The 26001-nt window shown below is 37.5% G+C and overlaps 1 protein-coding gene and 1 long non-coding RNA gene across 3 annotated transcripts in view; both read right to left on the bottom strand.

Annotated features, from left to right (window-relative positions):
* The window catches only part of LOC126992822 (uncharacterized), a 43316-nt gene extending 30521 nt beyond the window's left edge, over positions 1-12795 (bottom strand). Inside the window, exons 1-2 of one of the 2 annotated variants that reach the window (XR_007747099.1) lie at positions 12708-12789; positions 12325-12426 (exon numbers count right to left, since the gene is read on the bottom strand). Coding sequence is in view for 1 of the 2 variants with exons in the window: in XM_050851655.1 (XP_050707612.1) it covers positions 12708-12728 (21 nt within the window). In the remaining variant the exon portion in view is untranslated. Of the gene's footprint in view, positions 1-12324; positions 12427-12707 lie in introns of both variants that reach the window. The other variant, XM_050851655.1, reaches the window with a different exon arrangement.
* Positions 12796-13043: 248 nt separating this feature from the next.
* On the bottom strand, positions 13044-13937 carry LOC126992825 (uncharacterized). Its single transcript, XR_007747100.1, has 2 exons — positions 13448-13937; positions 13044-13093 (listed from the first exon to the last, which is right to left on the bottom strand). It is a non-coding gene; the product is annotated as an uncharacterized LOC126992825 (long non-coding RNA).
* Between the last annotated feature and the right edge of the window lie 12064 nt (positions 13938-26001).

The raw sequence follows: 26001 nt of genomic DNA, 5'->3' as shown, positions 1-26001 counted from the left end.
AATACAACAGAATACAACAGAATAAAAGAGAATACAACAGAATAAGAGAATACAACAGAATACAACAGAATAAAAGAGACTACAACAGAATAAAAGATAATACAACAGAATACAACAGAATAAAAGAATACAACAGAATACAACAGAATAAAAGAATACAACAGAATACAACAGAATAAAAGATAATACAACAGAATACAACAGAATAAAAGAGAATACAACAGAATAAAAGATAATACAAAAGAATACAACAGAATAAAAGAGAATACAACAGAATAAGAGAATACAACGGAATACAACAGAATAAAAGAGAATACAACAGAATAAAAGATAATACAAAAGAATACAACAGAATAAAAGAGAATACAACAGAATAAAAGAGAATACAACAGAATACAACAGAATAAAAGAGAATACAACAGAATAAAAGATAATACAACAGAATACAACAGAATAAAGGAGAATACAACAGAATACAACAGAATAAAAGAGAATACAACAGAATACAACAGACTAAGAGAATACAACAGAATAAAAGAGAATACAACAGAATACAACAGAATAAAAGAGAATACAACAGAATACAACATAATAAGAGAATACAACAGAATACAACAGAATAACAGAGAATACAACAGAATAAAAGATAATACAACAGAATACAACAGAATAAAAGAGAATACAACAGAATACAACAGAATAAAAGAGAATACAACAGAATACAACAGAATAAAAGAGAATACAACAGAATACAACAGAATAAAAGAGAATACAACAGAATAAAAGAGAATACAACAGAATAAAAGAGAATACAACAGAATACAACAGAATAAAAGATAATACAACAGAATACAACAGAATAAAAGAGAATACAACAGAATACAACAGAATAAAAGAGAATACAACAGAATAAAAGAGAATACAACAGAATACAACAGAATAAAAGATAATACAACAGAATACAACAGAATAAAAGAGAATACAACAGAATACAACAGAATAAAAGAGAATACAACAGAATACAACAGAATAAAAGAGAATACAACAGAATACAAAGATACAACAGAATAAAAGAGAATACAACAGAATAAAAGAGAATACAACAGAATACAACAGAATACAACAGAATACAACAGAATAAAAGAGAATACAACAGAATAAAAGATAATACAACAGAATAAAAGAGAATACAACAGAATACAACAGAATAAAAGAGAATACAACAGAATAAAAGAGAATACAACAGAATACAACAGAAAACAACAGAATAAAAGAGAATACAACAGAATACAACAGAATAAAAGATAATACAACAGAATACAACAGAATAAAAGAGATTACTACAGAATAAAAAGAATACAACAGAATACAACAGAATAAAGAGAATACAACAGAATAAAAGAGAATACAACAGAATACAACAGAATAAAAGAGAATACAACAGAATAAAAAGAATACAACAGAATACAACAGAATAAAAGAATACAACAGAATACAACAGAATACAACAGAATACAACAGAATAAAAGAGAATACAACAGAATACAACAGAATAAAAGAATACAACAGAATAACAGAGAATACAACAGAATACAATAGAATAAAAGAGAATACAACAGAATAAAAGATAATACAACAGAATACAACAGAATAAAGAGAATACAACAGAATACAACAGAATACAACAGAATAAAAGAGAATACAACAGAATACAACAGAATAAAAGAAATACAACAGAATACAACAGAATAAAGAGAATACAACAGAATAAAAGAGAATACAACAGAATAAAAGAGAATACAACAGAATACAACAGAATAAAAGAATACAACAGAATACAACAAAATAAAAGAATACAACAGAATACAACAGAATAAAGAGAATAAAACAGAACACAACATAATAAAAGATAATAAAAAAGAATACAACAGAATACAACAGAATAAAAGAGAATACAACAGAATACAACAGAATAAAAGAGAATACAACAGAATACAACAGAATACAACAGAATAAAAGAGAATACAACAGAATACAACAGAATAAAAGAGAATACAACAGAATACAACAGAATAAAAGATAATACAACAGAATACAACAGAATAAAAGAGAATACAACAGAATACAACAGAATAAAAGAGAATACAACAGAATAAGAGAATACAACAGAATACAACAGAATAAAAGAGAATACAACAGAATATAAGAGAATACAACAGAATAAAAGATAATACAACAGAATACAACAGAATAAAAGAGAATACAACAGAATACAACAGAATAAAAGAGAATACAACAGAATACAAAAGAAAAATATAGAATACAACAGAATACAACAGAATACAACAGAATAAAAGATAATACAACAGAATACAACAGAATAAAAGAGAATACAACAGAATACAACAGAATAAAAGAGAATACAACAGAATAAAACAGAATACAACAGAATAAAAGAGAATACAACAGAATACAACAGAATAAAAGAGAATACAACAGAATAAAAGAGAATACAACAGAATACAACAGAATAAAAGAGAATACAACAGAATAAAAGATAATACAACAGAATACAACAGAATAAAAGATAATACAACAGAATACAACAGAATAAGAGTATACTACAGAATACAACAGAATAAAAGAGAATACAACAGAATAAAAGAGAATACAACAGAATACAACAGAATAAAAGAGATTACAACAGAATACAACAGAATACAACAGAATAAAAGAGAATACAACAGAATACAACAGAATAAAAGAGAATACAACAGAATACAACAGAATACAACAGAATACAACAGAATAAAAGAGAATACAACAGAATACAACAGAATAAAAGAGAATACAACAGAATAAAACAGAATACAACAGAATACAACAGAATAAAACAGAATAAAACAGAATACAAGATAATACAACAGAATACAACAGAATAAAAGAGAATACAACAGAATACAACAGAATAAAAGAGAATACAACAGAATAAAAGAGAATACAACAGAATACAACAGAATAAAAGAGAATACAACAGAATACAACAGAATAAAAGAGAATACAACAGAATAAAAGAGAATACAACAGAATACAACAGAATAAAAGAGAATACAACAGAATACAACAGAATAAAAGATAATACAACAGAATACAACAGAATAAAAGAGAATACAACAGAATACAACAGAATAAAAGAGAATACAACAGAATAAAAGATAATACAACAGAATACAACAGAATAAAGGGGAATACAACAGAATAAAAGAGAATACAACAGAATACAACAGAATAAAAGAATACAACAGAATACAACAGAATAAAAGAGAATACAACAGAATAAAAGAGAATACAACAGAATACAACAGAATAAAAGAGAATACAACAGAATACAACAGAATAAAAGAGAATACAACAGAATACAACAGAATAAGAGAATACAACAGATTTAAAGAGAATACAACAGAATAAAAGAGAATACAACAGAATACAACAGAATAAAAGAGAATACAACAGAATACAACAGAATAAAAGAGAATATAACAGAATAAAAGATAATACAACAGAATACAACAGAATAAAAGATAATACAACAGAATAAAAGAGAATACAACAGAATACAACAGAATAAAAGAGAATACAACAGAATAAAAGATAATACAACAGAATACAACAGAATAAAAGAGAATACAACAGAATAAAAGATAATACAACAGAATACAACAGAATAAAAGAGAATACAACAGAATAAAAGATAATACAACAGAATACAACAGAATAAAACAGAATAAAACAGAATACAACAGAATAAAAGAGAATACAACAGAATAAAAGAGAATACAACAGAATAAAAGATAATACAACAGAATACAACAGAATAAAAGATAATACAACAGAATACAACATAATAAAAGAGAATACAACAGAATACAACAGAATACAACAGAATAAAAGAGAATACAACAGAATACAACAGAATAAAAGAGAATACAACAGAATACAACATAATAAAAGATAATACAACAGAATACAACAGAATAAAAGAGAATACAACAGAATACAACAGAATAAAAGAGAATACAACAGAATACAACAGAATAAAAGATAATACAACAGAATACAACAGAATAAAAGAGAATACAACAGAATACAACAGAATAAAAGATAATACAACAGAATACAACAGAATAAAAGAGAATACAACAGAATAAAAGATAATACAACAGAATACAACAGAATAAAAGAGAATACAACAGAATACAACAGAATAAAAGATAATACAACAGAATACAATATAATAAAAGAGAATATAACAGAGTACAACAGAATACAACAGAATAAAAGAGAATACAACAGAATACAACAGAATAAAAGAGAATACAACAGAATAAGAGAATACAACAGAATACAACAGAATAAAAGAGAATACAACAGAATACAACAGAATAAAAGAGAATACAACAGAATAAAAGATAATACAACAGAATACAACAGAATAAAAGAGAATACAACAGAATACAACAGAATAAAAGAGAATACAACAGAATAAAATATAATACAACAGAATACAACAGAATAAAAGATAATACAACAGAATACAACAGAATAAAAGAGAATACAACAGAATACAACAGAATAAAAGAGAATACAACAGAATACAACAGAATACAACAGAATAAAAGAGAATACAACAGAATACAACAGAATACAACAGAATAAAAGAGAATACAACAGAATACAACAGAATAAAAGAGAATACAACAGAATATAACAGAATACAACAGAATAAAAGAGAATACAACAGAATAAAAGAGAATACAACAGAATACAACAGAATAAAAGATAATACAACAGAATACAACAGAATAAAAGATAATACAACAGAATACAACAGAATAAAAGAGAATACAACAGAATACAACAGAATACAACAGAATAAAAGAGAATACAACAGAATAAAAGAGAATACAACAGAATACAACAGAATAAAAGATAATACAACAGAATACAACAGAATAAAAGAGAATACAACAAAATACAACAGAATAAAAGAGAATACAACAGAATACAACAGAATAAAAGAGAATACAACAGAATACAACAGAATAAAAGAGAATACAACAGAATAAAAGATAATACAACAGAATACAACAGAATAAAAGAGAATACAACAGAATAAAAGAGAATACAACAGAATAAAAGATAATACAACAGAATACAACAGAATAAAAGAGAATACAACAGAATAAAAGAGAATACAACAGAATACAACAGAATAAAAGAGAATACAACAGAATACAACAGAATAAAAGAGAATACAACAGAATAAAAGAGAATACAACAGAATACAACAGAATAAAAGAATACAACAGAATAAAAGAGAATACAACAGAATAAAAGATAATACAACAGAATACAACAGAATAAAAGATAATACAACAGAATACAACAGAATAAAAGAGAATACAACAGAATACAACAGAATAAAAGATAATACAACAGAATACAAGATAATACAACAGAATACAACAGAATAAAAGATAATACAACAGAATACAACAGAATAAAAGAGAATACAACAGAATACAACAGAATAAAAGAGAATACAACAGAATACAACAGAATAAAAGAGAATACAACAGAATACAACAGAATAAGAGAATACAACAGAATACAACAGAATAAAAGAGAATACAACAGAATACAACAGAATAAAAGAGAATACAACAGAATACAACAGAATAAAAGAGAATACAACAGAATACAACAGAATAAAAGAGAATACAACAGAATAAAAGATAATACAACAGAATAAAAGATAATACAACAGAATACAACAGAATAAAAGATAATACAACAGAATACAACAGAATAAAAGAGAATACAACAGAATACAACAGAATAAAAGATAATACAACAGAATACAACAGAATAAAAGAGAATACAACAGAATACAACAGAATAAAAGATAATACAACAGAATAAAAGAGAATACAACAGAATACAACAGAATAAAAGAGAATACAACAGAATAAAAGATAATACAACAGAATACAACAGAATAAAAGAGAATACAACAGAATAAAAGATAATACAACAGAATACAACAGAATAAAAGAGAATACAACAGAATAAAAGAGAATACAACAGAATACAACAGAATACAACAGAATAAAAGATAATACAACAGAATACAACAGAATAAAAGATAATACAACAGAAGAAAAGATAATACAACAGAATACAACAGAATAAAAGAGAATACAACAGAATACAACAGAATAAAAGAGAATACAACAGAATACAACAGAATAAAAGATAATACAACAGAATACAACAGAATAAAAGAGAATACAACAGAATACAACAGAATAAAAGATAATACAACAGAATAAAAGAGAATACAACAGAATAAAAGAGAATACAACAGAATACAACAGAATAAAAGAGAATACAACAGAATAAAAGAGAATACAACAGAATAAAAGAGAATACAACAGAATAAAAGATAATACAACAGAATAAAAGAGAATACAACAGAATACAACAGAATACAACAGAATAAAAGATAATACAACAGAATACAACAGAATAAAAAAGAATACAACAGAATACAACAGAATAAAAGAGAATACAACAGAATACAACAGAATAAAAGAGAATACAACAGAATACAACAGAATAAAAGATAATACAACAGAATACAACAGAATAAAAGAGAATACAACAGAATACAACAGAATAAAAGATAATACAACAGAATACAACAGAATAAAAGACAATACAACAGAATACAACAGAATAAAAGATAATACAACAGAATACAACAGAATAAAAGAGAATACAACAGAATACAACAGAATAAAAGAGTCCAACACATGATCTGGCCGTGGTGAACTTATACCACGAGTCTAGCACATGATCGGGTCATGGTGAATCCATATCACGAGTCTAGCACATGATCAGGCCGTGGTGATTACATATCATGATCAGGCCGTGGTGAACACATATCACGAGTCTAGCACATGATCAGGCCGTGGTGAACACATATCACGAGTCCAGCACATGATCAGGCCGTGGTGAACACATATCACGAGTCCAGCACATGATCAGGCCGTGGTGAACACATATCACGAGTCTAGCACATGATCAGGCCGTGGTGAACACATCACGAGTCACGCATAGGATCAGGCCGTGGTGAACTCATACCACAGTCTAGCACATGATCGGGCCATGGTGAATCCATATCACGAGTCTAGTACATGATCGGGCCTTGGTGAATACATATCATGAGTCTAGCACATGATCAGGCCGTGGTAATTACGAATTACACCTACTCCCATTAGCCCCCCATTACCGTTAACCCCCGCCCCCTTTTAATTATCAGCACGCAATTTACTGACCCTATTTACCCCTTATTCGCCACCGAACATGACCTAATTACGAATTCCACCTACTCCCAATGGCCCCCCCCCCCATTACCATTAACCCCCGCCCTTTTTAATTGTCACCACGCAATTTACTGACCCCATTTACCCATCATTCGACACCGAACATGACCTATTTTCGAGTTTCACTTGCACCCATTGGGCCCCCCGCCAGTACCAAAAAGCCCCGCCCCCGTTAATTATCACCACGCAATTTACTGACCCCATTTACCCATTACTCGACACCGAACATGACCTAATTATGAATTCCACATACTCCCATTAGCCCCCCCATTACCATTAACCCCCGCCCCCTTTAATTATCACCACGCAATTTACTGTCCCCATCTACCCATTATTCGACACCGAACACAACCAAATTGCGAATTCCACCTACTCCCATTAGCCCCCTCCATTACTATCAACCCCTGCCCCCTCTGATTATCACCATGCAATTTACTGACCCCATTAACCCAGTATTTGACACCTCACATGACCCATTTTCGAGTTTCACGTACTCCATTAGCCCCCCTCCATTAACATTAGCCCCCACCCTTTAATTATCACCACGCAATTTACTGACCCCATTTACCCATTATTCGACACCGAACATGACCAAATTACGAATTCCACCTAATCATTAGCCCCCCATTACCATTAACCCCGCCCTCTTTAATTTTCACCACGCAATTTACTGACCCCATTTACCCATTATTCGACACCGAACCTGAACAAATTACTAATTCCATCTACACCCAATGGCACCCCCCCCCCCATTACCATTCACCCCTGCCCCCTCTGATTATCACCACGCAATTTACTGACCCCATTTACCCAGTATTTGACACCTCACATGACCTATTTTCAATTTCACCTACTCATTAGCCCCCAATTACCATTAACCCCCGCCCACTTTAATTATCACCACGCAATTTACTGACCCCATTATTCCAGTATTTGACACCTCACATGATCCATTTTCGAGTTTCACCTACACCCATTAGCCCCCCCGCCCGTCCCGTTCGCCCCCGCCCCCTATAATTATCACCACGCAATTTACTTATCCCATTTACCCATTATTCGACATCGAACATGACCTAATTACGAATTCCACCTACTCCCATTAGCCTTCCACGCCCGTGCACACGTGGGTACATGAGACTAGTGCAGGAAAGATCTATTTTAGCCGTGAAAACGAAAACTATGTTACGGGCTAAGTATCTGCCCCAAGCCCGCCATGAAAAATATATATCCTTATTTTCTCACAAAGGAAGACACTTAAGATCACGCCCGTACGCCCACGTCAGTCTTCCACGTCAGGGGCTACCACATGCCGGGCAAGCCATCCATCGCGGACATCAGATCGTGGTATGGCTTCGTAAACCAGCTCGCCCCCTTCCTCGCCACCGCGCCGATCATGAACGCCTTCCGGGAGTTACTGAAGAAACCAACCGGAAGACACGTGTACTGGGACGACCAGCTTCAGTAGAAATTCCGCCAAGCCCAGGACACTATATGCCAGCTGGCCAAGGACGGTCTGACGTATTACGATAAAACCCGCCCCACCGCTGCCATCACCGACTGGAGCCGAGAGGGCATCGGATTCGTCATCCTCCAGCAGTACTGCAGTTGTGCATCGGCCTCCGCCCCATACTGCTGTAAGGGCGGGTGGCACCTGGCCCTGTGCCGCCGAGACTGGATACGCAGCTGTGGAAGGGGAGGCTCTGGCGGTGGCGTGGTGCCTCCAAAAGGCGAGGTTGTTCCTGCTGGGATGCCCAAACCTCACCATCGTGACCGACCCCCTTGTGAAGCTCCTAGGAGACAGCTCTGACGAGCGTTGTCAACCCCAGGCTCTTCAGGCTCAAGGAACGAACACTACAGTTCCGATTCCAAATCAAATACCTCCCTGGGAAGAGCAACACCGCCGCCGACTTTCTGTCCCGCTACCCAGCTCTCAGGGCACCCCCGACAACAGCGGACCTCGACTCGGACGAGGATATCATCGGGGCAGTCGCCGCCGCAGTCGTAGCCTGCACCGATCGGGATGGACGCGTGGTGGACGGAGAGGAGGTCAAGCGGAAGGCCGCCGACGACCCGACGTACCAGATGTTAGTCGCCAGGGTCATGGCGGGTGACTGGCACCAGCATAAAGCACAAGTGGCATCCTGCGTCCCTTCTATGGGGTGAGGACAGGCTGGCAGTGATGCACGACGTAGTGACATACATGTTTGACCAGGGTACGTGCGCCTCGTCATCCCGAAGCTCTCCGACAGCAGGTAGCAGCAAACCTACACGCCAGCCACCAGGGCCTCGGTTCCATGCTGCGGAGGGCGAGGCAGTGTGTATACTGGCCGGGGATTGAGGGGGACCTGCGGCACCACCGCTCCGCATGCACAGAATGCGAAACACGCGCCCCATCGCAGCCCGCTGAAACGCTGGCGATGACGCCGCCCCCTGAGTACCCGTTCCAGCAGACGGTGGCCGACATGTTCCAGCACGAAGGACACACGTACATGGCCTACGCCGACAGGCTTGCCGGCTGGCTGGAAATAGCTCACTTCCACACGGCGCCACGTCCCAGAGAATCAAGATGCAACTGCGGCGATACTTCGCCCGCTGGGGCCCCGAACCTGGCAAGTATCGACGGATGATGGGTTCCTGAAAATGGGGCGTGTTGGTGATGTTTTCTGCCGACAAAGAGGCTCATCGTGCCCAACACCGGCGACGGAGGCAAACTCGACACTGACAGGATGGCGCTGGCTCTGCTACGGTACCTCAACACCCGCTAAGAGGAGAGACAGGTCCCCAGCCCAGTTTGCAGCGGGCAGGCAGCTGCGAGATGGAGTACCAACGCTGGCAGCTCATGGTTGACGGACAGTGGGGCTGGACGCCCGCAGGCGAGAGGTGCAGATGGCGGACGACAACAAAGCCCGGGAGGCAAGCAGCACACCAGGCTCCTGCTGTGAGGGTCCAAAACCAGTCATCTAACCTGGGCCTCGTGGTGAAGCCAGACCACAGACAGTATGCTGTCAGACTGGGGCGTCTCCATAAGGAACAGAAAGCATCTGAGGCCATCCACGGCGCAACCCCCGGGAGACAGGCCAGAGGTACAACAGAGTGGCTCCGGTCCTCCGACCTGCAGCCGCCCGTCTACAGCACTGACGCGTGACCGTCACCGCAGCCATGCGCGGGAAACTGCAGCGGCCTCACTGGCTGGATGTTTGTATGACACACACACACACACACACACCCCGTTATGCTCCTCCCCAGTCCATAGCATTATATTCATTTCTAGTAGGAATAATAATTTTCAGATCCATTGTTGGGCACAGATGTATCTTGGAGGGTGATGCACCAGGCGAACCTTTTGTCAGTTACCACTCACAGCCAGACATCTTACATGGCACAGTGAACGGAAGTCTGGACCCCAACATGCCTCCTCCCCGGCCGTCACCAGCCTCCGCTCCAGAGAAGTGCGAGCTGGAGATGTCGCCAGCCGCCTTTAAGTCACGGAGGAGGTCCATGGAGTGCTGGCTGCTTCTGTGCAGGTGGCCGCCACAGGAGGCAGTGCAACACGTCAGGCTCCAATGCGTCCCTGCCCTGCAGTGGGCCCTGGACGCACGCTTCACTATGGACCAGTGGAGCACCCTGACTCCACCCACGGCCTTGGACGCCATCGGCAAGCTCGTTCTTCAGCCATCTACTCAGGCAGTGCAGTGAGCAGAGTTCTTTGGAGTGAGGCAGGAGCAGGAGTGTGTCAGTGAGTACATAACCAAGTGCACACAGAAAGTGACAGACTGTGCCTTTAAGTGCCAACAGCGTAACACAGATTTGTCGGAGTACTTGTCGCTTAGAAAGTTAATGGGAGTCCTCCGTGACGTGACACTGAGGCAACAAGTGTACCAGGCGTGTGACTCAATCGGCAGTGTCGACGCCCTGAGGGCCATGTGTTGTGCTCACGAGGCCGCCCGTCGCGACGCCACAGGTGGTGGAGGGAGGCTGCTCGTGCGGCTGGCACCGCGCAAAGCGAGGAGACCGAGTGCGAGGAAGAGTAGCTGTAATTTGACCTGAGCTATAAGATTAACAGTATTTATAACTGTTGGTGGAATTGAGGTTTTAAATCTAATAATTGTAATTCAGCTTAAGAGTTGTAAAAAGTAAACTAACTCATGTAAACAATATTCTCATGAGTAAATACACTAAACATATATATAATGAAAAAGTGCCCACCACCTCAGACAATTTGGTGGAAGACACTTAAAATCCCTCCTGACACTTACCCTGACGGTGGTAGGTATACAATATACATATTAGCGACGTTTCACAGGAGGTTTAATACATTATGTTAGTATCTTAATGTAGTGACACGATTCTGCCCACAACGCTCCGCATAACCCAGGGGGCTTAAAGGCGGTCTGGCTGGCCGGTAAAGCAAGTAGCTCTCGCGTTACGCTGGTCGCGGGTTCGATCCCCGCGGCGTCATAAACCTTTCTTTATCTGGATTTGTTTCGTGTTACACGCGGTTTTTTTGTCGATGGGAGTGTGAAGAGAAAATTCTGGCATTTCATTAATACTAACTAACAGCTTACAGAATATTGAAAACTTCTGAAAAAAATGTGAAAAGTTTTATAACAGCCATTGTATTCTGGCAGAGACACAGGTCAGTCAGGTGTCATGTTAGGTCTTGTTCATTAGGTTAGGTTAGAATTAAATAACAGTAAGCTTCCTAGCGATCCGATCACACCTCGGACAATGTATTGCATCAGCGGCACACGTTAGGTTTTATGAGGTAATAATTCTTGCTTTAAACAGAACCAGCTCATGGGTAATATATATGACAACAATATTGCCCACCTAGCTGTGTGCTGGATAACCATTAACAGTATTACGCATTACTTACCAACTGACGCAGGGGCAGGTCGTGACATGCGGGGCGGGGCAGGGCGGGGGGTCAGGGAGTGGACCTCCAGCATTGAAAAGTCACCCATTCAGCGCACGGTTTCTGTAAAATAGCAGCATCCCCATAATAAAGAGCATCATATACTGACCAAAGCAGGAATAAGTAGTACCAAGGAATCAAGGTACCAATGGAATACGAGAAATTTTCAGAGTAAATTCTCAGACGGGGTTAGATTAGGTTAGTTTTCTTTTTTTATTGACCCGGCGGAAGCAGCGAGGGATCATGTTTCGTAATGGTCCCTCTAAGCAAGAAAAATGAGAAAAAATCACCCCTCACACAGCTATGGGCTTGTGTAACCATCAACAGTGGTATGCATTTCTTACCAATGTATGCCGGGAGGTCATGACGCAGGGCAGGGCGGGTCATCTCAGGCATGGAAGAGTCGGTCATTTAGGGGTTTCTGGAAACTATAACCTTATAAATAATAACAGGCATCATATATTTATCAGAAATGAACAGTCAGTGTCTCAAAATTGGTATGCAAAGCTAATATGCTACCTAACTCCTACTCCCAAGGTTAGGTTAGAATTGTTTGAATCTTACAGTACAGGGATGCAAGTCAAGGGTATTTATAACACACCCACATAGCTATGGACTGGAATATCCATTAACAGCAGGCATTTCTTAACAATGTATGCCAGGGGGCGGGCAGGTCATGATGGTTGGTTGGGGCGGGGCGGGTCGGGTCATCTCCGGCATGTAGTGGTTTCTGTAAAATACAAGGAATTACCAGACCTAAACCACTATTACACCAGCCCACTACACACCACAAAAAATGTCCACATATGCAAACTAACCGCCCACCCCCCAACCCAGCAGGGGGCTTCGTGGTGCAGTGGTTAGCACACTCGGCTCACAAACGAGAGCCCGAGTTTGATTCCCACGACAGCCTTCCACGCCCGTGCACACGTGGATACATGAGATTAGTGCAGGAAAGATGTATTTTAGCCGTGAAAACGAGAAATATGTTACGGGCTAGGTTACTGTCCCAGCCCGCCACGAAAAATATATATCCTTATTTTCTCACAAAGGAAGACTCTTAAGATCACGCCCGTACGCCCACGTCAGCCTTCCACGCCCGTGCACACGTGGATATATGAGACCAGTGCAGGAAAGATGTATTTTAGCCGTGAAGACGAAAATTTTGTTACGAGGTGAATGTCAAACTGCCCCGCCCCGCCCCGCTCCGCCCGCCGAGAACATTTGAGCTTGTTTTCTGCAATATTACATCATCTACGCTAACGCCAGTGTAGGAAAGCCTTTCCCCATCGACAGTGAATGCGTGGGGCGTTGTGGCGACTCTTGCAAACGATAATTAGTGACACAACGTAAGAAAAACTGTCTGTACGGGGCTGCGCTCAGGTCCGGCGGCCCCCGATGACGCGGGTGTTAGAATCGCTCCTAACGGGGTAACTAACGCTGGCACACCTGACCTGGCACCTCACACACCTGCCGGCACACCTCTAAATTATGTTGTAATAGTCCACGCCCCCCAGTGGTCAGTATTTAGGCCACATTACCTGATATTGCACGAGGCAACTCGAAGCCGTTCGTCCATAATTAAGCAAACGTTTGTGATTTTCCATGTCAATGAAAAAATGCATAAACGTCCCTTATTTCTAAACGTACACCAATTCTGATACACCACTGGAATACAACAGAATAGACAACAGAATACATTAAAATACAACAGAATACAACAAAAAACAACGGAATAGAACATAATACATTAAAATACAACAGAATACAACAGAATACAACAAAAAACAACGGAATAGAACATAATACATTAAAATACAACAGAATACAACAGAATACAACAAAAAACAACGGAATAGAACATAATACATTAAAATACAACAGAATACAACAGAATAAAACAGAAAACAGCAGGAAACAACAGAAAACAACAGAAAAAACGGTAAACAACAGAAAAACAACAAGAAACAACAGGAAACAACAGAAAAACAACGGAATAGAACAGAATACATTAAAATACAACAGAATACAACAGAATAGAACAGAAAACAACAGGAAACAACAGGAAACAACAGAGAACAACAGAAAAAACAACAGAAAACAACGGGAAACAACAGAAAAACAACAAGAAACAACAGAAAAACAACAGGAAACAAAAAACAACAACAGGAAACAACAGAAAAACAAAAGAAAAGAACAGAAAACAACAGAAAAACAACAGAAAACATTAGAAAACAACAAAAAAACAACAGAAAAATAACGGAAAACAACAGAAAAAACAACAGAAAAAAAACGGAAAACAACAGAAAAACAACAGAAAAGATTAGAAAACAACAGAAAAACAACAGAAAAACAACGTAAAACAACAAAAACAACAGAAAGCAAAGAAAAACAACACAAAACAAAAACAACCGAAAAACAACAGAAAATAACAGAAAAACAACATAAACAAAAACAAAAGAAAACAACAGAAAAACAACAGAAAACATAAAACAACAGAAAAACAAAATACAACAGAATACAACAGAATAAAAGAGAATACAACAGAATACAACAGAATAAAAGATAATACAACAGAATACAACAGAATAAAAGAGAATACAACAGAAAAAAAGATAATACAACAGAATACAACAGAATAAAAGAGAATACAACAGAATACAACAGAATAAAAGAGAATACAACAGAATACAACAGAATAAAAGAGAATACAACAGAATACAACAGAATAAAAGAGAATACAACAGAATACAACAGAATAAAAGATAATACAACAGAATACAACAGAATACAACAGAATAAAAGATAATACAACAGAATAAAAGAGAATACAACAGAATAAAAGATAATACAACAGAATACAACAGAATAAAAGATAATACAACAGAATACAACAGAATAAAAGAGAATACAACAGAATACAACAGAATAAAAGATAATACAACAGAATACAACAGAATAAAAGAGAATACAACAGAATACAACAGAATAAAAGAGAATACAACAGAATACAACAGAATAAAGAGAATACAACAGAATAAAAGAATACAACAGAATAACAGAGAATACAACAGAATACAACAGAATAAATGATAATACAACAGAATAAAACAGAATACAACAGAATAAAACAGAATACAACAGAATAAAAGAGAATACAACAGAATACAACAGAATAAAAGAGAATACAACAGAATACAACAGAATAAAAGAGAATACAACAGAATACAACAGAATAAAAGAGAATACAACAGAATACAACAGAATACAACAGAATACAACAGAATAAAAGAGAATACAACAGAATACAACAGAATACAACAGAATACAACAGAATACAACAGAATAAAAAATACAACAGAATACAACAGAATAAAAGAGAATACAACAGAATACAACAGAATAAAAGAGAATACAACAGAATACAACAGAATAAAAGAGAATACAACAGAATACAACAGAATAAAAGAGAATACAACAGAATACAACAGAATAAAAGAGAATACAACAGAATACAACAGAATAAAAGAGAATACAACAGAATACAACAGAATAAAAGAGAATACAACAGAATAATAGAGAATACAACAGAATACAACAGAATAAAAGAGAATACAACAGAATAAAAGAGAATACAACAGAATAAAAGAATACAACAGAATACAACAGAATAAAAGAGAATACAACAGAATACAACAGAATAAAACTTGAATACAAAAGAATACAACAGAATAAAAGATAATACAACAGAATACAACAGAATAAAAGATAATACAACAGAATACAACAGAATAAAAGAGAATACAACAGAATACAACAGAATAAAAGAGAATACAACAGAATAAAAGAGAATACAACAGAATACAACAGAATAAAAGAGAATACAACAGAATACAACAGAATAAAAGAGAATACAACAGAATACAACAGAATAAAAGATAATACAACAGAATACAACAGAATACAACAGAATAAAAGATAATACAACAGAATACAACAGAATAAAAGATAATACAACAGAATACAACAGAATACAACAGAATAAAAGAGAATACAACAGAATACAACAGAATAAAAGATAATACAACAGAATACAACAGAATAAAAGAGAATACAACAGAATACAACAGAATAAAAGAATACAACAGAATACAACAGAATAAAGAGAATACAACAGAATACAACAGAATACAACAGAATAAAAGATTATACAACAGAATACAACAGAATAAAACAGAATACAACAGAATAAAAGAGAATACAACAGAATACAACAGAATACAACAGAATAAAAGAGAATACAACAGAATACAACAGAATAAAAGAGAATACAACAGAATACAACAGAATACAACAGAATAAAGAGAATACAACAGAATACAACAGAATAAAAGAATACAACAGAATAAAAGAGAATACAACAGAATAAAGAGAATACAACAGAATAAAAGATAATACAACAGAATACAACAGAATAAAAGAATACAACAGAATACAACAGAATAAAAGAGAATACAACAGAATACAACAGAAAAGAGAATACAACAGAATACAACAGAATAAAAGAGAATACAACAGAATACAACAGAATAAAAGAGAATACAACAGAATACAACAGAATAAAAGATAATACAACAGAATACAACAGAATAAAAGATAATACAACAGAATACAACAGAATACAACAGAATAAAAGAGAATACAACAGAATACAACAGAATAAAAGATAATACAACAGAATACAACAGAATAAAAAAGAATACAACAGAATAAAAGAGAATACAACAGAATACAACAGAATAAAAGAGAATACAACAGAATACAACAGAATAAAAGAGAATACAACAGAATAAAAGAGAATACAACAGAATACAACAGAATACAACAGAATACAACAGAATAAAAGAGAATACAACAGAATAAAAGAGAATACAACAGAATACAACAGAATAAAAGAGAATACAACAGAATACAACAGAATAAAAGAGAATACAACAGAATACAACAGAATAAAAGAGAATACAACAGAATACAACAGAATAAAAGAGAATACAACAGAATACAACAGAATACAACAGAATAAAAGAGAATACAACAGAATACAACAGAATAAAAGAGAATACAACAGAATAAAAGAGAATACAACAGAATACAACAGAATAAAAGAGAATACAACAGAATACAACAGAATAAAGAGAATACAACAGAATACAACAGAATAAAGAGAATACAACAGAATACAACAGAATAAAAGAGAATACAACAGAATACAACAGAATAAAGAGAATACAACAGAATAAAAGAGAATACAACAGAATACAACAGAATAAAGAATACAACAGAATAAAAGAGAATACAACAGAATACAACAGAATAAAAGAGAATACAACAGAATACAACAGAATAAAAGAGAATACAACAGAATACAACAGAATAAAGAGAATACAACAGAATAAACAGAATACAACAGAATAAAAGAATACAACAGAATACAACAGAATAAAAGAATACAACAGAATACAACAGAATAAAAGAGAATACAACAGAATACAACAGAATAAAAGAGAATACAACAGAATACAACAGAATAAACAGAATACAACAGAATAAAAGAATACAACAGAATACAACAGAATAAACAGAATACAACAGAATAAAAGAATACAACAGAATACAACAGAATAAAAGAGAATACAACAGAATAAAAGAGAATACAACAGAATACAACAGAATAAAAGAGAATAAAGAGAATACAACAGAATACAACAGAATAAAGAGAATACAACAGAATAAAAGAGAATACAACAGAATACAACAGAATAAAAGAGAATACAACAGAATACAACAGAATAAAAGAGAATACAACAGAATACAACAGAATAAAGAGAATACAACAGAATACAAAGAGAATACAACAGAATACAACAGAATAAAAGAGAATACAACAGAATACAACAGAATAAAGAGAATACAACAGAATACAACAGAATACAAAAGAGAATACAACAGAATAAAAGAGAATACAACAGAATAAAAGAGAATACAACAGAATAAAGAGAATACAACAGAATACAACAGAATAAAAGAGAATACAACAGAATACAACAGAATAAAAGAGAATACAACAGAATACAACAGAATACAACAGAATAAAAGAGAATACAACAGAATACAACAGAATAAAAGAGAATACAACAGAATACAACAGAATAAAAGAGAATACAACAGAATACAACAGAATAAAAGATAATACAACAGAATACAACAGAATAAAAGAGAATACAACAGAATACAACAGAATAAAAGAGAATACAACAGAATACAACAGAATAAAAGAGAATACAACAGAATACAACAGAATACAACAGAATAAGAGAATACAACAGAATACAACAGAATAAAAGAGAATACAACAGAATACAACAGAATAAAAGAGAATACAACAGAATACAACAGAATAAAAGAGAATACAACAGAATACAACAGAATAAAGAATACAACAGAATACAACAGAATAAAAGAGAATACAACAGAATACAACAGAATAAAAAGAATACAGAATAAAAGATAATACAACAGAATACAACAGAATAAAAGAGAATACAACATAATACAACAGAATACAACAGAATACAAGAGAATAAAGAATACAACAGAATACAACAGAATAAAAGAGAATACAACAGAATACAACAGAATATACAACAGAATAAAGGAATACAACAGAATACAACAGAGTCTAGCACATGATCAGGTCATGGTGAATCACGAGTCTAGCACATGATCAGGCCGTGGTGAACTCATCACGAGTCCAGCACATGATCAGGCCATGGTGAATCATCTAGGGGCATATGATCGGGGCCATATCACGAGTCTAGTACATGATCAGGCCTTGGTGAATACATATTATGAGTGTAGCACATGATCAGGCCGTGGTAATTACGAATTACACCTACTCCCATTAGCCCCCATTACCGTTAACCCCGCCCTTTTAATTATCAGCACGCAATTTACTGACCCTATTTACCCTTATTCGTCACCGAACATGACCTAATTACGAATTCCACCTACTCCCCAATGGCCCCCATTACCATTAACCCCGCCTTTTAATTATCACCACGCAATTTACTGACCCCATTTACCCATCATTCGACACCGAACATGACCTATTTTCGAGTTTCACTTGCACCCATTGGGCCCCCCTCCATTACCATAAATCCCCGCACCCTTTAATTATCACCACGCAATTTACTGACCCCATTTACCCATTACTCGACACCGAACATGACGTAATTATGAATTCCACATACTCCCATTAGCCCCCCCATTACCATTAACCCCCGCCCCCTTTAATTATCACCACGCAATTTACTGTCCCCATCTACCCATTATTCGACACCGAACATGACCAAATTGCGAATTCCACCTACTCCCATTAGCCCTCCATTACTATCAACCCTGCCCCTCTGATTATCACCATGCAATTTACTGACCCCATTAACCCAGTATTTGACACCTCACATGAACAATTTTCGAGTTTCACGTACTCCATTAGCCCCTCCATTAACATTAGCCCCACCCCTTTAATTATCACCACGCAATTTACTGACCCCATTTACCCATTATTCGACACCGAACATGACCAAATTACAATTCACCTACTCCCAATGAGCCCCCCATTACCATTAACCCCGCCCCCTTTAATTATCACCACGCAATTTACTGACCCCATTTACCCATTATTAGACACCTAACATGAACCAATTACAATTCCATCTACACCCAATGGCACCCCTCTGATTATCACGCACCAATTTATTTACCCAGTATTTGACACCACATGACCTATTTTCGAGTTTCACCTACTCACATTAGCCCCCAATTACCATTAACCCCGCCCCTTTAATTATCACTCACGCAATTTACCATTTACCCATGATTCGACACCGAACATGAACAAATTACGATTTCCAACACCAATGGCACCCCCATTACCATTCACCCCCGCCCCCTCTGATTATCACCACGCAATTTACTGACCCCATTTACCCAGTATTTGACACCTCACATGATCTATTTTCGAGTTTCGCATACTCCCATTAGCCCCAAATTACCATTAACCCCGCCCCTTTAATTATCACCACACAATTTACTGACCCCATTTACCCATTATTCGACACCGAACATGACCCTATTACGAAATCCACCTACTCCCATTAGCCCCCCATTACCATCAACCCCCGCCCCCTCTCATTATCACCACGCAATTTACTGACCCCATTATTCCAGTATTTGATACCTCACATGATCCATTGAGTTTCACCTACACCCATTAGCCCTCCCCATTACCATTCACCCCGCCCTCTGATTATCACCACGCAATTTACTGACCCCATTTACCCATGATTTGACACCTCACATGACCTATTTTCGAGTTTCACCTACTCATTAGCCCCCAATTACCATTAACCCCGCCCCTTTAATTATCACCACAATTTACTGACCCCATTTACCCAGTATTTGACACCTCACATGATCCATTTTCGAGTTTCACCTACACCCATTAGGCCCCCTCCATTACCGTTAGCCCTTGCCCTTTAATTATCACCACGCAATTTACTGACCCCATTTACCCATCCTTCGACATCGAACATGACCTAATTACGAATTCACCTACTCTATTAGCCTTCCACGCCCGTGCACACGTGGGTACATGAGACTAGTGCAGGAAAAGATCTATTTTAGCCGTGAAAACGAAAACTATGTTATGGGCTAAGTATCTGCCCCAAGCCCGCCATGAAAAATATATATCCTTATTTTCTCACAAAGGAAGACACTTAAGATCACGCCCGTACGCCCACGTCAGGGACTTCCACATGCCGGGCAAGCCATCCATCACGGACATCAGATCGTGGTATGGCTTCATAAACCAGCTCGCCCCCTTCCTCGCCACCGCGCCGATCATGAACGCCTTCCGGAGTTACTGAAGAAACCAGCCGGAAGACACGTGTACTGGGACGACCAGCTTCAGTAGAAATTCCGCCAAGCCAGGACACTATATGCCAGCTGGCCAGGACGGTCTGACGTATTACGATAAAACCCGCCCCACCGCTGCCATCACCGACTGGAGCCGAGAGGCATCGGATTCGTCATCCTCCAGCAGTACTGCAGTTGTGCATCGGCCTCCGCCCCATACTGCGGCAGGTGGCACCTGACCCTGACAGGCTGGATACTGCCCAGCTGTGGAAGGGGCTCTGGCAGTGGCGTGTGGTGCCTCAAAAAGGGTTGTTCCTGCTGGATGCCAAACCTCACCATCGTGATCGACACCACCCCTTGGCAGAAGCTGCAAGGGGAGACAGCTCGGCAGAAGCATTGTCAACTGGGCTCTGGCTCAAGAACAGACACACAGTTCCGATTCCAAATCAAATGCCTCCTGGGAAAACAACACCGCCGACTTTCTGTCCCTGCTACCCAGCTCAGGGCACCCCCGACAACGGACCTCGGCTCGGACAGGATATCATCTGGGGCAGTCGCCGCCCACAGTCATGCCTGCGATCAGGAGGGGACGTGAGTGGACAGAAGAGGAGGTCAAGCGGAAGGCCGCCGACGACTTCGACATGCAGATATTTAGTCCCTTAAGGTCATGGTGGGTGACTGGCACCAACATAAAGCACAAGTATGGCATCTGCGTCCCTTCTATGGGGTGAGGGACGGGCTGGCAGTGATGCACGACGTAGTGACATACATGTTTGACCGGTACGTGCCTCGTCATCGAAGCTCTCCGACAGCAGGTGGCAAACCTACCCGCCAATACCGGGCCTCGGTTCCATGCTGCGGAGGGCGAGGCAGTGTGTATACTGACCGGGGATTGAGGGGACCACCTGCGGCACCACCGCTCCGCATGCACAGAATCACGAACCTGGCATTATCGCAGCCCGCAGAAACGCTGGCGATGACGCCGCCCCTGGTACCCATTCCAGCAGACGGTGGCCGACATATTTCCCATACGAAGGACACATAGCACGCAGCCTTCGCCGTGAACTGCCAGCTGGCTGAAACCAGCTCGCTTCCACACGGGAGCACACACGCCCTGCGTTCCTTAAGCAGATCTTACTCACCAAAGAAGCAGCAGACTGTCACCAGCCAGTCAGGGGCAGGAGGCGCCTTGAGGAGGTATATGGCGGTCTACCGCTCTGAAAAACCAACATTACAATGAGTGGATGAGCCCAGAACACTGCTGCTGCCAGACTGACAACACAGTGCAATGCCAACACACTACACGTGCTGCTATCACTTCACACCTCAGGAGGAGGAGGAGGAGGTGGAAGGACTGGTTCACAGAGTCATCACATTCTTCTTCCAAACAACAAAACTGTTTCCTCAAAAAACTTTTCTTACAAATTTCTGAGTTCTTATAATTCCAATCTAACACTGGCAGGTGTGGCCAGAACACTCTTCTGACGAACCAAAGGAAAAAAAGCTGCATGTCCAGCTTTGACCTGACCTGACAATAGCCAAAGAAAAAGCCACCAAAAAGCTGGCTCCACTCACTTCCTTCCTTTTCTCTCTTCTTCCTTCCTCTGGACACTCTGTTGACAGGAAAGAAGCAGTTAGGAAGAAAAAATAAAAGTAAGTCAACACAACACACACACACACACACAGAAAAGGAAGGCTGTGAAAGGCAGGCAGGCACTTGTGTGGTGCCCTACATCTACAGATGCAGTGCTTCTGACAGTGATGATCAGGCACAAATAAACAAAGAAGAAGAAAGCGATGATGAACAGTAGGAATTCATCTAATAACAAGAACAATTTGAAGAACACAACACAGCAGGGCGACAGTGTGAAGAACAAACCATTATGGAAACACACAGGAAGTAAAAAGGGCGTCTCAGACCACCATAGCTCTGGAAACCACCACTTCACTAACGACAGCACTATGCTAAAGGTCGAGAATCATATAAACAAGCCATGGGAATACTCAAGAATATTCACTCTTATGTAACACTTATGAGGATGTGACCATATCATGAGTGCACACCTCAGTGCCTTATGTGTAAAGTCAATGAATTGCATGACGTAGTAATGACGTATAGTGACGTGAGGCAACCATATATAAAGAGGTTCCTGTTGGATAGTAGAGATGTTTTCTGCCTGCCTTGCACCCACCGCAGAGAGAACCTCTGTCAGTTGTTGACTCACTCAGTAAACAGGGCTTGCGCCCTGCATTTTTCCCTGTAGCCAGACATCTTACATGGCACAGTGAACATGAAGTCTGGACCTGCTGGCAACCACTCCTCCCGGCCGTCACCAGCCTCCGGCTCAGAAGTGCACGGAGCTGGAGATGTCGCCAGCTGCCTTTAGAGAGTCTGGAGGAGGTCCATGGAGTGCCTGGCTGCTTCTGTGCAGGTGGCTGCCACAGGAGGCAATGCAACACATCAGGCTCAATGCGTCCCTGCCCTACAGTGGAGGAGGCCTGGACGCTTGCTTTCCCACTATGGACCAGTGGAGCACCCTGACTCTAACAGCCTTGGACGCCATCAGCAAAAGCTCGTCCTTCAAGCCATATACACAGGCAGTGCAGTGGGCAGAGTTCTTTGGAGCCGAGAGGCAGGAGCAGGAGTGTGTCAGTGGAGTACATAACAAGTGCACACAGAAAGCGACAGACTGTATTGGCTGGGTACCGACAGCGTCAGCACAGATTTGTTGGTACTTGTCGCTTAGAAAGTTAATGGGAGTCCTCACGTGACGTCCCGACACTGAACTTGGCAACAAGTGTACCAGGCGATGACTCAATCGGCGATAGATAAGATGCAACAGAATATAACTGAATAAAGGGAATACAATAGAATACAACAGAATAATAAAGAAATACAACAGAATACAACAAGAATAAAAAGATAATACAACAGAATACAACAGAATAAAAGAGAATGCAACAGAATGAAAGAGAATACAACAGAATACAACAGAATAAAAGATAAGTAAATACAACAGAATAACACAGATACAAGAATAAAAGAAAAGAGAATACAACAGAATACAACAGAATAAAGATAATACAACAGAATACAACAGAATAAAAGAGAATACAACAGAATACAACAGAATAAAGATAATACAACAGAATACAACAGAATAAAAGAGAATACAACAGAATACAACAGAATAAAAGAATACAACAGAATACAACAGAATAAAAATAACAGAATACAACAGAATACAACAGAATACAACAGAATAAAGATACAACAGAATACAACAGAATAAACAACAAGAATACAACAGAATACAACAGAATAAAGAGAATACAACAGAATACAACAGAATAAAGAGAATACAACAGAATAAAAGAGAATACAACAGAATACAACAGAATAAAAGAGAATACAACAGAATACAACAGAATACAACAGAATAAAACAGAATACAACAGAATACAACAGAATAAAAGAGAATACAACGAATAAAGAATACAACAGAATAAAAGATAATACAACAGAATACAACAACAGAATAAAGAATACAACAGAATGAATAAAAAGAATACAACAGAATAAAATAGAATACAACAGAATAAAAGAACAGAATACAAAAGAATACAACAGAATAAAGAGAATACAACAGAATACAACAGAATAAAAGAGAATACAACAGAATAAAGACACAACAGAATAAAAGAGAATACAACAGAATACAACAGAATAACAGAATACAACAGAGAAAAATACAACAGAATAAAAGATACAACAAGATACAACAGAAGAAAAGATATTACAACAGAATACAACAGAATAAAAGATAATACAACAGAATACAACAGAATAAAAAGAGAATACAACAAGAATACAACAGAATAAAGAGAATACAACAGAATACAACAGAATAAAAGAGAATACAACAGAATACAACAGAATAAAAGAATACAACAGAATAAAATAATACAACAGAATACAACAGAATACAACAGAATACAACAGAATACAACAGAATAAAAGATAATACAACAGAATACAACTGAATAAAAGAGAATACAACAGACTAAAACAGAATAAAGAGAATACAACAGAATACAACAGAATAAAGATAATACAACAGAATACAACAGAATAAAAGAATACAACAGAATAAAGAGAATACAACAGAATACAACAGAATAAAAGAGAATACAACAGAATACAACAGAATAAAGAATACAACAGAATACAACAGAATAAAAGAGAATACAACAGAATACAACAGAATACAACAGAATACAACAGAATACAACAGAATACAACAGAATACAACAGAATTAACGAGAATAACACAGAATACAACAGAATAGAAGAATACAACAGAATACAACAGAATAAAAGAGATAATACAACAGAATACAACAGAATAAAGAGAATACAACAGAAAGAAGATACAACAGAATAAAACAGAATACAACAGAATAAAAGATAATACAACAGAATACAAATGAATAAAGAGAATACAACAGAATACAACAGAATAAAGAGAATACAACAGAATACAACAGAATAAAAGAATACAACAGAATAAAACAAGAATACAACAGAATAAAAAGATAATACAACAGAAAACAACAGAATAAAAGATAATACAACAGAATACAACAGAATAAAGAGAATAC

Source organism: Eriocheir sinensis, unplaced genomic scaffold (assembly GCF_024679095.1).
Source record: "Eriocheir sinensis breed Jianghai 21 unplaced genomic scaffold, ASM2467909v1 Scaffold504, whole genome shotgun sequence".
Taxonomy (NCBI): Eukaryota; Metazoa; Arthropoda; class Malacostraca; order Decapoda; family Varunidae; genus Eriocheir; species Eriocheir sinensis.
Note: the sequence above shows the minus strand (reverse complement) of the source record. Positions and strands in the feature narration are given on the sequence as shown.